The 15,226-nt window shown below is 36.2% G+C and overlaps 1 protein-coding gene across 2 annotated transcripts in view; it reads right to left on the reverse strand.

The window, feature by feature from the left end:
- Nucleotides 1–7,057: 7,057 nt before the first annotated feature.
- The window catches only part of ATF2 (activating transcription factor 2), a 35,728-nt gene continuing 27,559 nt past the window's right edge, over nucleotides 7,058–15,226 (reverse strand). For both annotated transcript variants that reach the window (XM_009996167.1, XM_009996168.1), the window contains one exon: nucleotides 7,058–9,735. In XM_009996167.1, the coding sequence (XP_009994469.1) occupies nucleotides 9,509–9,735 (227 nt within the window). In that variant the 3' untranslated portion in view covers nucleotides 7,058–9,508. The remainder of the gene's footprint in view (nucleotides 9,736–15,226) is intronic.

The raw sequence follows: 15,226 nt of genomic DNA on the forward strand, positions 1-15,226 counted from the left end.
AAATTGCCCCTGATCTAAGGATTTCCTGATGTATTTTTAGGTAGGTCAAAGAAGACCGAGCTTTTGACACTATTCAGACCGCATTGGACAACACTCCCCAACCTCTTCCTGTTCTGTCTACCTAAATGTGCTTCCATGGTAATTTACTCCCACCTAAACCAGTGCTGCTCCAGTCCCGTTAGATTTCTGCACCAGCTGGCAGGATGCCCCTCCAAGATCCTTGGTCTAATTACAGCCCTGGTGACCACTGGCTGCGAGCATCTTCCAATGGAACAAGGTGACACAGATGACCAATAGATGGAGAAATTCAGGTAGTGCATGGAAAAAGCAGACCCATCAACAACAACAAAGCCTGTAGCCCAAGGGAGTGCAAAATCACAGGAAGATGAATCACTGCAGAGCTCTCTTCAGTCAGCTGTTTATAAAGCAGGACTATCTCCATCAGTGGACTCCAGACACATGCAGGGCGTGACTGCTGTCTCCTATCTCCAGTTTACATTGATGAATACTTTTTAATATGATTACAGGGGGAGGTTCTTATTTGTTTCTGCTGTACAAGCAAAGACTGTTATTCTATTCCATAAGCTAGACTTTTTTCAGGAGTTTATTCAAGAGCCCAAATTTTAGTTACATTTTGGGTTTGTTTTTTTTTTAGAGTTTATATTCTTCTCTAAGGAGCTAAGTAGGCAAATTGTGCTGTGAAGAGGCTTATATCATTTCCTGGTAGTTCATTAGAAGAGCAGAGGGAATGTTTCCCTCTTACCTCCTTGGAGAATAACAAACCAGAGGGGAAAATCTCCTACCAGAAGAGAGACAGATGACCAGAGTCAGTGAAGTAGAGGCGACTTCTTTCAGCTTCATACAGCACTGGCCAAATTAAAGTTTTTAATATTTTATTATTAAATAACAGTAAGGTGTAGCCTGACAACTCTGTTTGAAAGTTTAGTCAACCCTTAGCAGGGGAAACTCTAACACCTGCCCGAGGCTGGCAGCAGAGGAAGGGAGGCAGTCCCCAAGCAGGCGGGCAGAGTGGGACAGCAGACACTGTAGGCACAGAACTGGGGAAGCTGTACCTTCCCCCAGCCTCTCCATCTTCCTCTTCGAAGAGCTTAATGTAGTATAAAATGTAGACTACCAGGAAAAAAACCACCAAAACCAACTTAATGACAATCCCAAGAAAGTATTTGCTCAAAATATTTAGCAGTTACCACTAGATGGCATTTTGTCCCTGAGAAATTAGAATCTCCCAGGTTTCAAATTACTTGTTACAGACAGCAGGAAACAGCAGGAAATGGAATTACTTACCTCATTCGGTTAATAATTTATTATTCATTGTCTTGTATAAGCAACACATCACTAACACAACATACTTTTACTTTCAAATTTATGTCTCCTTTATTTAACTATAGCTTGTGACTTGTCAGGCCTCTGCTCAGTAGGTGGAGGTTTGAGCTGTAGTCAGCACTCAGCAAAAACTTTTTCCACATTTTTTAAATTAAAGACAAATGTAGGCCAGCTCACAGACTTTGAGCATGACATGGAAATCTGCCAGAAATGCCTTGCTCCAGTAACTGTACACAGTACTTCCTGTGTTATTTTTGGATAAACCCTTAACACAGATTGCAATGCAAAAAATAATTCCTGTTCAGGAACAGAGCCATTACAATTTGATTATTATGAGATAATAATTTCATAATGGTCACTTATGAACATTATACTTTGTATCAGTTAATTTTAATTTCAAACATGTAAAAGCTGTGATGTACAAGATGACATTTCTATTTTTAATCTCTGCAGGGTATGATGCGTGCACCCAGAGGTGCACTGGAGTTTGATGGGGCACATCCTGGGGTAAGATGTAGATAGTTTGTTTAATGACCATAAGCCTCTCAATATCATATTAAAACCAAGCAAGAGGATTTCCCTTACTCTGAAGCAAAACAGGAGACTGAGAAGTGATCTATTAACTTTTTCCTTAAAAAAATTAGAGTACAGCCAACTCTTACAGAAAGTCAAAACAACTTCAATTAATGTACTTAATTTTGCATGTATGCAAATATACCTTTATGTGGATGTTTTTTCATTAGATCATCACAAATTCTTCTGCTCTGGGCATACAGCAGACTGTTTACTGTTCATCACAGCAAAGTTCAGCAATCAGGATAGTGACATAACTTAATTTTCCACTGAAATTCTGAAAGAAAAAACAACCTTAAAAAACCCAGAACATAACCCAAAAGATATTCTAAACATATCTTTTGAAAAACAAGTTTTTTGTGTTGTATAAAACTGCATACCAACATGCTTCAGAAATACTTTACTTTCAAGCATTTTTTTAATACTACTCAATATGTCTAAAGTACAGATCTCACATCAGTCTCTTGCTCTTAACAGGTCTTCAGCTCCACTAGCAACAGCAGCAGCAACTGCTGCTGCCACAGACAAGGGGCTGTATGGCTGTCAGTAGATTAGACAAATTACCAAAATCTTTCAGGGTGGGGGCTTATGACACCATTCAAGGAACGCACAAACACTAATATCATAGATTTCTGAGCATTTCAGGAGTAACATTGAGAAAATATTCAAGAAAAAAATCTTCCCTTAGTAGCTTAGACCAAGTTACTGTAAGACTGTAGGTATGACAGTGGCTTCTGAGAAATAACATTGGACCTGAGAAAGAATTGCAATATGGAGTTCAAAGCAAAAAAAATAATCGTGGGATCATGACACACAACGTCTGTGCATCATTCAAATTTTCTTTGACTACATTAATGTTTAGTGAGAGAAGCACTGATGCTGGTTAACAACTAGCTAAATCAGATCCTGCTCTCCTACTTGCTCGGGAAAGCTTCATTATAGAAGGAATCTAACTTCACTAGCATAAAATTAATCTTTACCTCTTCATAAAACGGGCACAAGTTTACTTAAAATTGTCATTGCAGGAAAGCTGCTGTAGTGTGAGTAAAATATATATTTTTTTAAATAGTGTACTGCAAAATTTTAAGTGTCTTTGTTTTAGTTTAGTAAGTATACACATTCACTTACAAAAAAAAAAAAAAAAAAAAGGTTTGTGTTTATAACAATCTAACTCTGCAAAAGCTGTGACATTTCTTAGGCAGATGAGCCCCACGGGATTTTAAGCACCCTCATAAACATGTCTGAGTGCCTGGCATGTTATAAAGGGCAGTTACGTGCAGTGGGGATGTGCACCCTTATCCAGTAGGTGAAAACAAACAAAAAAACACATCAGATGTGAAATTACAAGAGCAGGTAAAGATCATGCATTTCTTGCCTGTAACAAAGTGACTTGGCCAGACCTTTGGAACAAGGGTAAGGCCAGAGTTCATAGCAAATTGGTACTTACTGTTTAAAGAGACCACAGAACGGAAGCATCCAAATCAGTGTAACGTTTCCATCCTCAAGAATACAACACTGTGCCAGATGATGGACAGAAGTGACAAATACAACTATGCTGATGAGTCAGCATTCCAATTGTATTGTGGCTGGAAACAGAGCTCAAGGATCTGTGGCCAGCAACCTTCTTACACAGCATTCAAGAGAGTGCTGCATAATTCAGAGAAGAAAAAAAAGCTACGTCCTATTAGAATCAGACCTCTAAAAACTTGGGAGTAAGCTGTTAGAGACAGCATTAAAATCTTTTATATATTCACACAGGTAAAGTCACAAATTGTAAACTTCCTAGCTTCAGCCTAATTAAATATTCAACAAAATGATCAAATGTTCAAAATGTTCCTATCAGCCAGTGAAATACACAGCATCTGGTTGGCATTTACAAGGATTATCTATTTTTTTCAGCAGAAATCATTAGCCCTTTAAAACAATTCTGATGAAAGGGAGGACAGAAAACAAGAAAACCAAAATGTTACCCTTTTATTTGCTTTGAAATCACAACCATGCTGACTATAAGGTTTGTTAGCATCTCATAGACAACTGGGATGACTGTACTGTATGTTATATTGCCTTTAAGAGTATCTTTTTCAGCAGGCAGTCATGAATAACAGGATGTTTATACTACTTACCTCAAGCTATATCAAAACGTTTCTAACATAACTGTAAATATTTTTAAGAAATAGATCATCACAGAATTCATCTCTGTATCAGAAAGTGTATCAGAGAAAAGGTTTGGCATAATTAAGCAGTGAACCCAGCACGTTCTCATTTGGAAGGGATAGTTGGCAAACGGCGCAGACTTTTTTCCTGATTCTTTTTTCAGTTTATTCAGAAAGGCAATTCCTTTTGCTGATAAAGCAAAAGGCTTATTCTGTCTTTGCTTATCTTTCTTTTCTCCTGATTAGAATCCTAAGACATGGATGTAATTTCCCGTTTTATTTTTAAATACAAATTAGTAGGCTTTTTGAAGTAACTCAGTTTCTAAAATGCATCAGGCCAGTGATTTACCAAGGACAGTATTTTTGCCTTCTGTAATGAACTAGAATGAGTGATTCAGGCAGAAAGAGGGCAATACTATTTATGTACCATGCCTACACTACTTTGTGGCCAGACAAGAGTAGGAACGTTTAAGGCAGCAGAAAAAAACCCAACAAAACGTTACCTTTTGTCTTATGGGAAGCTAAACACACCGACCAGGCTTGCACCCACTGCATTCAGCCCACCTGGGGACAGATGGTATTAAATAGAATTGTAATAGCTTGATGCACTCAGCTAGCCCTAGGTGAACTAGGCAAGAAAAACCTGGTTACCTGTATCCGTGTTCTGGCAGAGGTGTGTAGGTGACAGTTTGCTCATTCTTGAAGCTCATCTCAGCCTCACAGCAAGATATCCTGAAGCTGCAAAGTACTATCCCTTAAGCTCATTAATTGCCCCCTGGAGTACCACCAGGGCCTGCCATCCCAAGTGGGTAAAAATACTGCCCGCTCCCTACTCTGTGTTTACTATTGGTACTAAAAACAAACCCAAGTTCCTAGAAGCATTAATCCTCTGCTTCAAGCTGTTTTGCACCTTTCATGCTTGTTACCATTCCCAATCAGTCTGTGCAGCTTAAGCTACCATTTCTTTACCTATGGATTAAAAATCACGCTTTTAAAACTAAGTATTAATACCCAGATTAAATTCTGTATGAGTAGTCTATTTAAACCCTTAAGCAGCTTCTCTCTTCTTGCCCAAAAATGAATAGGAAAGAAGTGCTTGGAACAACATACATCGTCATTATAAAAATGGAAATAGGAGAGGGATGGAGACTTCGAGCAATGCTTAACATAAAACTACATAAATTGGATCAAGTTCACATCTTGTTATTCTATTGACAATCATATATTAGATAAGTAACTCCACACCTAGGAAGTTAGAAACTTTGAGAAGGCAGCTGCACTTCACAGAATTATGAAGCCATCAGCATACAACCTATGCTCATTAGTTGTGCAGAGCATCTGGAATTAAATTTTTGCAGCACTAGAATTTCCATACTGGAGATTCGAGACATCCTTCCAGACCTAAATATGTCTTTTACAATATAACATGTTCTAGGAAGATGTCAATATCAAGTTTTTATAAGCTTTTCAGATCTATTTTAGCTGAAGACAAGAAATACAGCATGCAGAAATTCCTTTCTCTACTACTAACTTCTTGAAATTAAAGTTTTCTGTAGAGACTTAACACAACCAAGGAGGAGGCAATATACAAAAAGAAGAAATTCCACTCTAAACAGATGCAGCATCAGGGGCTCATCACACAAAGAAAAATATTTTGAAGAGGAAAAAAGGGAAGAACAAGAAAGGTCATGATCTTACAATTCCATGAAGAAAAAAAAAAAAATATGAAAAAAACCCCCAGCCCTGTAAAATGAAAAGGATAATAAACATACTATTAAAGAATATAAAACTTTGAAACTCCAAATTATTTTGTGTCATCTGGACCTACCCTATAGTGTTATACAAGACAGGACTTAAATAAATAATCCCTGTATTACTGCTGATCTGATGGTTAAAAATAAATGTAAAGGAAAAGACCTGTGCAAGCCCATCTTACACTCACTGTTCTCCAATGTAAATGAGTGCAGATCAAATTATGTCTCTACTGAGGGAATCAACAGGCAGTATATAAATGCAAACAACCTTCATTAGATGTATTGTCATGAGTATATTAATCATGTCAAGAAGCATTGCTGAAGTTTCCTTCAGTGCAATTTAACACACCTTACTTTATTAGGATGCACTTAATTTCACTATTTTCTCCTTATTATCATTTATGATGACCAATTAAAGTGTTCGTGTCTTGTCTCCAAGCAAATTAATTCTGTAATTCTGGTAGGTGAAATCGCCTCTCATCTAACATTTCTGTCATCTTGTTTCACAAGTGCAGTATCTTTCTTTGTCCAGCCTCTATTAGCATTTTAAAGAGAAGAAGCTTAATTGTCAGCTATAAAACTGGATCTTTTTACAGTGTAGACAATAACAGTGGGTTAGCTCACCTCTACTTGCCCTGTTACACAGCCTTGGTGGTCTTCCTCCTTGGAGTGACAAGCATAACCATATAGTCAGTCAGAAAAAGAGCAGACTGAAACAATGGAAGCCTTGGCCATTATTTTCATATTGGGCTCAAAGTTGCATGTAGTTTAAATTTAATTTCCTTTGGTCAAGACATGCAATAAATGCAAATACACAGCAACTTTACTTTTTTTTTTCCCCCCTCCTCTTCAAAGGCTCCATATCAGAGTTCTGTCAAGAGCTTTCCATATGGTAACATAACAGGGTGAGCCATGCCATTTATGATGTTCTAATCAATCATAAATCAGCCCAAACCATTTCTAATATCCTAAAAATCAAATGCAAGGGGCATGATCTTTTCTCATCTTTTCACAACACAACTGTGTGCAGTTCATCCATCTTTGTCATTTCCCAGCTTCACATATATTAAGTTTCTCAGAAGCTGCTGGTACTCGACTGAGAACAATGGAATTTGGTTTATTTTCTAAGGAAACATACATGTTATTTACATAACTTTACTCTGACTTTATAGTAATGCCTTCCAGATAAATGCTGATAATTGCAAGATGAAGAAACAAGTCTGAAGACAGTGATGCCTTTTAGAACAATTATAATTTCATTAAAATAGGAACATAACTTAAAGATAGATTTTATTCTCTTTGATGGTTTACTCATGCAAACTGCACATAAAAGAAAACAGTACAGTTTGTGAAACATGTCAAATGTAAAGACCCAAAATGCTAAGTACAGAAGTAGTGTGACATACGTCTCAAAACGGAATCCATGGTAGTACGACTAGTAACTTTTCTCTATTTGCTGAATGCAGATTTTAATGGTTCTTCTTCCATCCCCACTGTTAAATTCATGAACTGTTTACACATCTCCTATACACTTATGTAGACTTATTTTACAAGCGCAACAATTTTGTTATAAAAAGAACTCCACTTATATAAATATGATTTAAAAGCCTTTGTGTTTAGGAGAGCAAATTATAGTATAATTGACAAGGTCTTATCTAGTCCACCAACACTACAATGAAAAGTGACTGTATAGCTTTCTTGCAGAATTCACATTTTGTGCCTTTGCAATTGATTTCCTTCTCACAAGAGGTCCATTGTATTTCACCATCCTAGAAACATTCAATAACTGTTAGAGGTTTTCATCTTGGAATTGGGAAAGTAAGACTTTTCAATGCATGAGGTTATCAACTCAACTTTCTAAGTTTAAAAATACAAAATATTTAGAATCCCTATTATTTTCATGCTTGAAGCCCTGCAATGATACATATATGAGTTATATACTTCTTTGTCCAGTTTTCATTATAGTATCGTTGTATATATATTGCAGAAATGATGATTTTCCTGTGGATCAATTACATTTTTAGATTTTAAACTGAATCAAATAGAAACTTGATGGCACTGACACTTAAAAACACATAGTATAGTGTGGAGAAGGAAGAGCAAATGAACTACACAACCCATTATAAGTGCATTAAATCTTTGTTATATACATAATGGAATCCTGCTTTACTGCCAGTTGCTACTATGCATCTGTTTTTGCTATTATACAAAGTTTTCCGACCTGAAAGCACACATCTACTTTTTTTAAACAACTTAACCTATTGTAAAATATTGTACTGTATTTTGAACATGAGTACAGAATCAAAATAGATAATGGCACATTTAAAAAACTCAGTATCCTACAGATGACTGGATAATGAGAAAAAGTGTACCTACAATCATCTCATCAGAAACAAACTACATCATGGAATGTTAGTTATCCAAATTCGCACAGTAAATAACATTTTAAAACTGCAATCACCTATCAGCCAGCATCACATAGAAGGCATCTTTAAACATTCAAGCAAAAGACTGCTGGCATTAACTACTGAACCATTCTCACGCACACACCACACACACCACATTATAATTACATTGTTTCCAAGATACGGTAGATACTGATTTTTTTTTTTTTCACAAGAAAGGTATCAAAATTTTTGCTACTAAAAGATGACAGTGCTTACACAAGAATTAAGTACAAGTTAGCTTGCAAGTACAAGACAATGACAAAAAAAAAATAAATCTTGAGTTGTCTGAAGAAGGTTTTCAGGCTTTTCTGGAATCCAAAACCATGAGTAAACTCCTTAGTCTGTGACTCAAAAATCCACAAAATATCAACCTACTCTGGAATACTAAGTATTCAGAATTTGAGAACCCTGTATTTTACAATATGCTTACTGGTTTCAGCCTAGCAACAAAGGGTAGTTGGAGATACCTATTCTGACCAAAGAAATAAAGCTCTCCTCCCTGCAGAGTGAAAGTGTTGGAGGGGAAAAAACCACCTGACATAAATTCAACATAATTTTAAAAAATCAGATCTATTTAGCAATGATCCTCATCTAGGATAGGTATGTGCATAAGAGTACTGTATCTCATATACTGTACTGGCCCTATTAAACAAATTAAGAACCCCAACAGTTAAAAAGCCAACCAAATTCCTATACATAAATCAACCCAAATGTTTTTCTCCCAATGTTCTTCCTCTCGTAATGTGCAAAACAACAAAAAGGCAAAAAGACTAAAAGCAAATTTACTGTTACTGTCTTTCTCTTGCCTAGTGCTTTATGACCTTGTTAATGTTACAAAGTCAGTAGGGACTATGCAGAACTTTGGTATAAAAATGTCACATAATATTACTATCACAGTCTTGGGGTTGACCTTCAGTAATTCACCCCAACGTTTGTTGAAATAATACCAAATTAAAAATGAAATAAACCACATTGTACTGTACACACACTTTACACATTAAGCACAAAAAATAACTAGTAAAACTAATACTTAAAAAAAAAGTCTTTTGCAGAGAGACTAGAACTGGTGTTCTGTCTCATCTTCACTGCCAATCGTTAAAAGCCAAATTTAAGTTGGATTTTTAAAAATGAGTAATTTTAAGCTACAATTTCTCCTAGATGGAGACTGGTCTTTTGTTGATTTCCCTTTAAAGTCACAAATGTGTATCTAAGAAATGGATGCAACGCAAGTTTTTAATCAACTTCCTGAAGGCTGGGACTGGGAGGGAGGCGCCATGACGATCTGGGACAGCACTGGCTCGGTGCTCTGGTCCGCCATCTGGGTGAGGACAGAGGTGGCCACCGCTTCCGCCTTGGAAGTTGAGCTTACGCCGTTGGAAGTGCTGACAGAACTGTGCTGAATAGCCTCTGTGTGTGGACTGCTTGGCACTGATAGGTCTTCTGAACTGTCATCTTTATCTGCAGCTGAAGAAGGAAAAAATTCATTTGGTTTTCCCCCTGGACTGCCCACCACCGCGTCCCAGTCTCAGCAAGCACCCCCACGGAACTAAAACACACTGGGTAATGCAGTACAAACTGCAAAACAAGCTGATTTTCAGTTTTTAAAGAAAATACTCATTTGTAAGCAAAAAATATGGACTGCAGTATGCGTTATTCAGGAAGAACATTTTCACATCTTCAAAGTCATGACTGAAATTTCCCAATTTCCTGCCTTGTAGATCAGCTGGTGGGTCCTATGCCTCATTCTCATGATGAATGCTCATAACAATAATCAGTATTTATGGATTAAAAATGCTACCAGATCTCCAAGTGCTATATGAACTTGCTTTAGATTTTAAACATATGCTGTTATATTTAAACATGCTATTTATAAGGGCTTGCTTAGTAATCAAATTAGAATAATTCAATGTTTAGTAATACTTCTAATCATGAATACGATATCTGACAAATATTTATATCACTATATTAACTGCACAATACTTTCACAAGTCTTCAACCCACATCCTTTTAACAAAGAGAAGTTAATCAACTTCTTTAGTATACAAATGCCTCTCAGTAAGATTTGAAATTGTTAAAACTGATTTTAAAGATATGATATATGGTATGATATTTGTGACATGTGATATCATAGCCTAATTTCCACAGAGAACCAGGCTAATAACAGCAACTAAAAATAACACTAAGCATGAACAAATAACGATGAAATGAAGTTTATGCTGCACTGAAGTTTATATGACATACTAGCTATGGTGAAGAAAAGTTACTCAATTAGCAAGCAATAAAGATCTTTGAAGCAACTCCAGGCACACTAAGAACACACTCCTCTTCAAAGCCGGAAAACAACAGTTTTACTATCGACCGCTTCTGGAAAAGAATGGAAAGGTCAAAAAAGATGTGTAAAGAAGAAAAAATGCTGTATTTCTTTTAAAGAAATACTGCCTACACGGACAACATAACAATTTCTCTTGTACCTCTACTTCAAGAGCATGGATGTAATAGTTTGAAAATATCATAATGTTCTTATCCACAAGGCCACCTATTTTACAGATGCTGCAGTTTTTTCCAAACCAGACCTTTCAAGCACTGAAGGAGACAGAGATAGACGATATTAAGCTAGGTCTGCTGACAATTACCACATATACTAGGGTTACATGGTAACTGTATACAACCAGAAGAAAATTAAAACACTTCTGAAAGACATTTGGGATCCTTAGTAGGATTTGTCTGTTTAAGAACAGAAAGAACGTGAACAAGTGCCAATCCAATTAATACTATTCAACAGGACTTCATCTTTGCTACATCTCTGTCAAGACCTAGAAGATCTCACGTATAAACAAGAAGGAACACATGCAAACTTTGTTAAAAACAGAAACTCTAGTGCCACTTTCTGAAAAATACTGAATTACTACTAATAAGAGCAGCATATTCTTCCCCTCAGATGGAATGAAATGGCAGCAAGTGGGACGACGTACCAAATACAGTCTCCCTGCTGTCACACTTGCTCCTCGTCCTCAGAGCTGGTGTTACTCTCCTATGAATCTCCATCTTCATATTATGCTTCTTTTGCTGACCCATGATCTCCTTATTGGCCAAATGCTCCTCAACCCCAAGAAAAAGTGTTACTTTTAAATACTACAAGCCAGTAAAGTTGACCATTATCTTTAAGCCAGAGAAGGAAGCTTTTCCATTGTTCTGTATTCCTTACCATGTAAGTTGTTAACTCAAAAGAAATGTCCGTAGTAGTATCACAGCAGTAAAGAACATGCAAAAGGCTTGATTTTCTGATTTTGATGGGCTCAGGAAGACCATATACGGAATGGAAGAAACAGTTATGAGAATACGTATGATCACCAATGTACAATAGAAGTTTTCATATCATTGAGTAGATGAACAAACATACGGTGCTGAAGAGACAAAAGCACATGATTCAGGTCCTTTCAAATGCCACGGGATAGAGGGAGACAGGTGATTATGTAAGATACAGACCTAACACTACCTTACAGTAATAAATTTGACTGGAAGTGTAAATAACTACAAATTAATATTTAGATATAAGATGCCACCTTAAAGAATAGCTGTTTAGATTTCCTTCAAAATCTTTCCATATGTAGCCCTAAATTTACAGGAATAGCAGTCAAAAACTGAATATGGAAATCCACTTGGAGGATTAAAATGAAACAAGAAAATCTACTCAATGAACACAGGAGATATGTAAAAGTCACCTCATTACAGAGGTGGCTTGCTTTCTTAAGCCTGAAGACTGGGAATAAAGAACAAAGGCTTTTAGAAGAACACAAGGAAGTAATATTTAAAATTCCAGCCAATGTTTTTCTTTTTTCTTAGCTGACCAGAGAATTACCAGGCACAAGACTGTGGTTTCCAGGAGTGCAAGCAATACATACCAGAATTGTAATGTAGCTTACAATGTAGAAAAAAAGCCTAGACATTTTAGCTTTTTAATGGCTTCCCCAGCTTTGCCTTAAACCAAGGAAAATGCACAGTCCAAATCAGAAATTAGTCTACAGAAGTAACATGTGCTGTACATTAGAAGGCTGAAAATGTACAGACTTATATCACATGAACTGTCCTGAGGGCTACACAAGTTCCTACACAGTCTGCATCATGAGAAGAAGAAAGTTGTTCTGGTAATGGAACACAATGTATAGGCTGAACTATAGAAAAAAAAATTAAAATACCAAAATAACCACAGAGGAAACTTTTGAGGATGTACTAAAAAGTACCCGTTTAGAGTAGTCTAACACGGCTATTATTTGCTGCTTAGCATTGCCTACCAATAGCTTTCAGTAACATAAACAATCAAAGAGGGATTTCAGTCTTCGGAAGAAAAAAAATTCACCAAAGCCAAAATGGGAATGAGTATGCAAGCACTGCCATGTGACTCAGACCACCTTTCAGTCCCTTGGTTATCACTTGGAAGGATGCCCCATGGTAATTCTCATAAGGCCATTCATGGACTAGAGAGGGACTCAGGCCTCAAAATGTTAATTTCCAGTGAGGTGGTCTTTGCGAACATCTCCTGCAGTCACGACAGGACTGTTGCCTGTTCAGAACAGGCTGTAGGAAATTGGTGATTTGAGTAGTTCAAAGTACTAGAGGTCTGAAACTGGTTAGCCACCTTCTACCTTTTCTTTAAAACTAACTAGAGAAAGAATACACACCAAAAAACAATACCATCTACACTGCAGTCTCTATTTATATTCTTTTATATTCAGTTTCACACAAATGTTCTTGAATATGATGATGTCCTTTTGAAAAATATTAAAAATACCCAAACACCCTTTTCAAATATTTTTTTATAACTCTAGTTTTCACAACACATTTTCTTCTTGCAAGTTTCCGCTTTTTTTTTCTGCTCCAAGTCCAGAAAAAGCCTGAAAAAATATAGGAATATTGCAGAAGAATTTTAGTAATAATCTAATTTAGAAGAGCTAAAATGAAAAATAAATGAACTGCACTTAGATTTCAGCTATACACATAACTCCTCCCCTCTAGGTTTAAAGATGCATTCAGAACCAATAGCATCCTTCTTTGGAAAATAAAGCCTAAACTGGTAGAAAACTCAAAGATTGCAACAGAAACAAATTCATACTGCCTCAAAGCAGAGTGACAATTTTTATCGTGTCTCTGTCCTGATTACACCCCTTTTTGAAACAGGCATAAGACTTTTTAAATACGAAAAATATGATCCCAAGAATAATCTGAGAAAACGAAAGTGGTATAGGCAGAGTTCTGCTTTTCACTTGGCATGAGATAAAATGTGTCTGGGAAATCCAAAAGACTTTAAACTGAAAAATTGCCAAAAATACCCTGAAAAGCAATAGATTATTTGTGTCTATTTATGTGCATAATACATGAAACCCCATTAAATTGTGGACTTCGCTGTTAAAACATGGTCTGCACGATATAAACTAGCACTGTCTCAGCAGTGCACAATAATCAGCACTACAGGAGTTCTGTAATCTGGTGTCTTTCATTTCTTCCACAGACACAGACCATTAAACCACTCAAATTTTTGAAGCTATTCAACTTAGATTACTTGATGAACATATATGTTTATTTACAATTACTTTATATGTACATAATTTTCATATATGTATTAACAAAAATAACTTTTCGTCTCATAAAATTGGGCTGTGGGTATGTCACTTAGGCCACATGCTTTCCTATTCCTAGCAACATTCATGCTGAGATGTGACACAATCCTTTCAGAGGGATGGCATTACAACTCTCACTCATGTTGAAATTTGACTTTCAACAGACTTTTGGAGAAACTAGGTGAGTTATGCTTCCAATCTCCTTGCTTACTATTGTTTTAATTTTTTTCTAAAATGCAGGCTTTCTTTTGTAAATTACGTACAATATAGTCCTTTTCTGAGGGCAGAAAATAAGCAATACCAAACAGCCTGTTCAAAGATATCCTTATGCATGTCATTAGTTCACCAGTTTAAGACTAATTTTTAAAATATTTTTTTATGCCAGTTAAGGAACATACATCCTCAAAACCAACAAAATTCAAGAAACCTACAGTTTTTTGTTTGGCTGAAAAACCTTGCATGCATAATGTTATCCCCTAGTAGCTTCTGTATGAAATTATGTTATTCTGTCAGATGGGAGCCATAATGGCCTCATCCCTGCAGCAATCATTGTTAATATAAATCCTGAACATATTTCTATACTGCTCCAATTTACTCCAAGATGCTATTTTCTGTCTTGTCAAAATGACTGGAGATCAAAGGACCAAGATTTATAAGCTCAAAACTGACAAATCAGTGTTCTAAATATATATGGCAATAGAGAGTTGCTAAATCTCCCGAATCTTTTAAATTAAAAAATATTGCCCATTCTGATGAAATTGCTTACAACGACTACAAGTAAAGATGGTGGCCATTAAGTTTTACCGCAAGCACCTGAGGATCTGTTTGCATGCAATACAAAATGTTCCTTTATTCTCCTGAATTACTGACACTTTCAAATTAAAATGAAGTGGCTACATATGGCAGAAACAATCTTCACATTTACAAATATCCTGAAATATCACTAAATCATAAAAACGAAAGCTGTGGGTTATATATTATGAATGTTGCCTAATGCATTCCCAGCTCAGTTATTTGTAACAAATTTGTGTACAATGGACAAAATTGGCCATTTATTCTACAGCAGCAGCAGCTGGTTCTGCCACTGTGTATCATATCCAAAAATGAAGTTACGAGTCAGGAAAGCATAATTAACCTTTAAAACGCTGAAAGGATGAAAATCAAATGAGCACCTTTAAGTAAAAACATGTATTAGAAAAAACCACGACTGAAACTCAGAATTTCCTTAGTATTGGAACTACTTTTTAAAATGGTTCATAGAAAAGTAGTTGCTTAATGTGGAAACCAAAACAATCTAGAAGACACTGTACAGTAAAAGCCATGAACCTGCATCTGATTAT

Source organism: Chaetura pelagica, unplaced genomic scaffold (assembly GCF_000747805.2).
Source record: "Chaetura pelagica isolate M959 unplaced genomic scaffold, ChaPel_1.0 scaffold3, whole genome shotgun sequence".
Lineage (NCBI taxonomy): Eukaryota > Metazoa > Chordata > Aves > Apodiformes > Apodidae > Chaetura > Chaetura pelagica.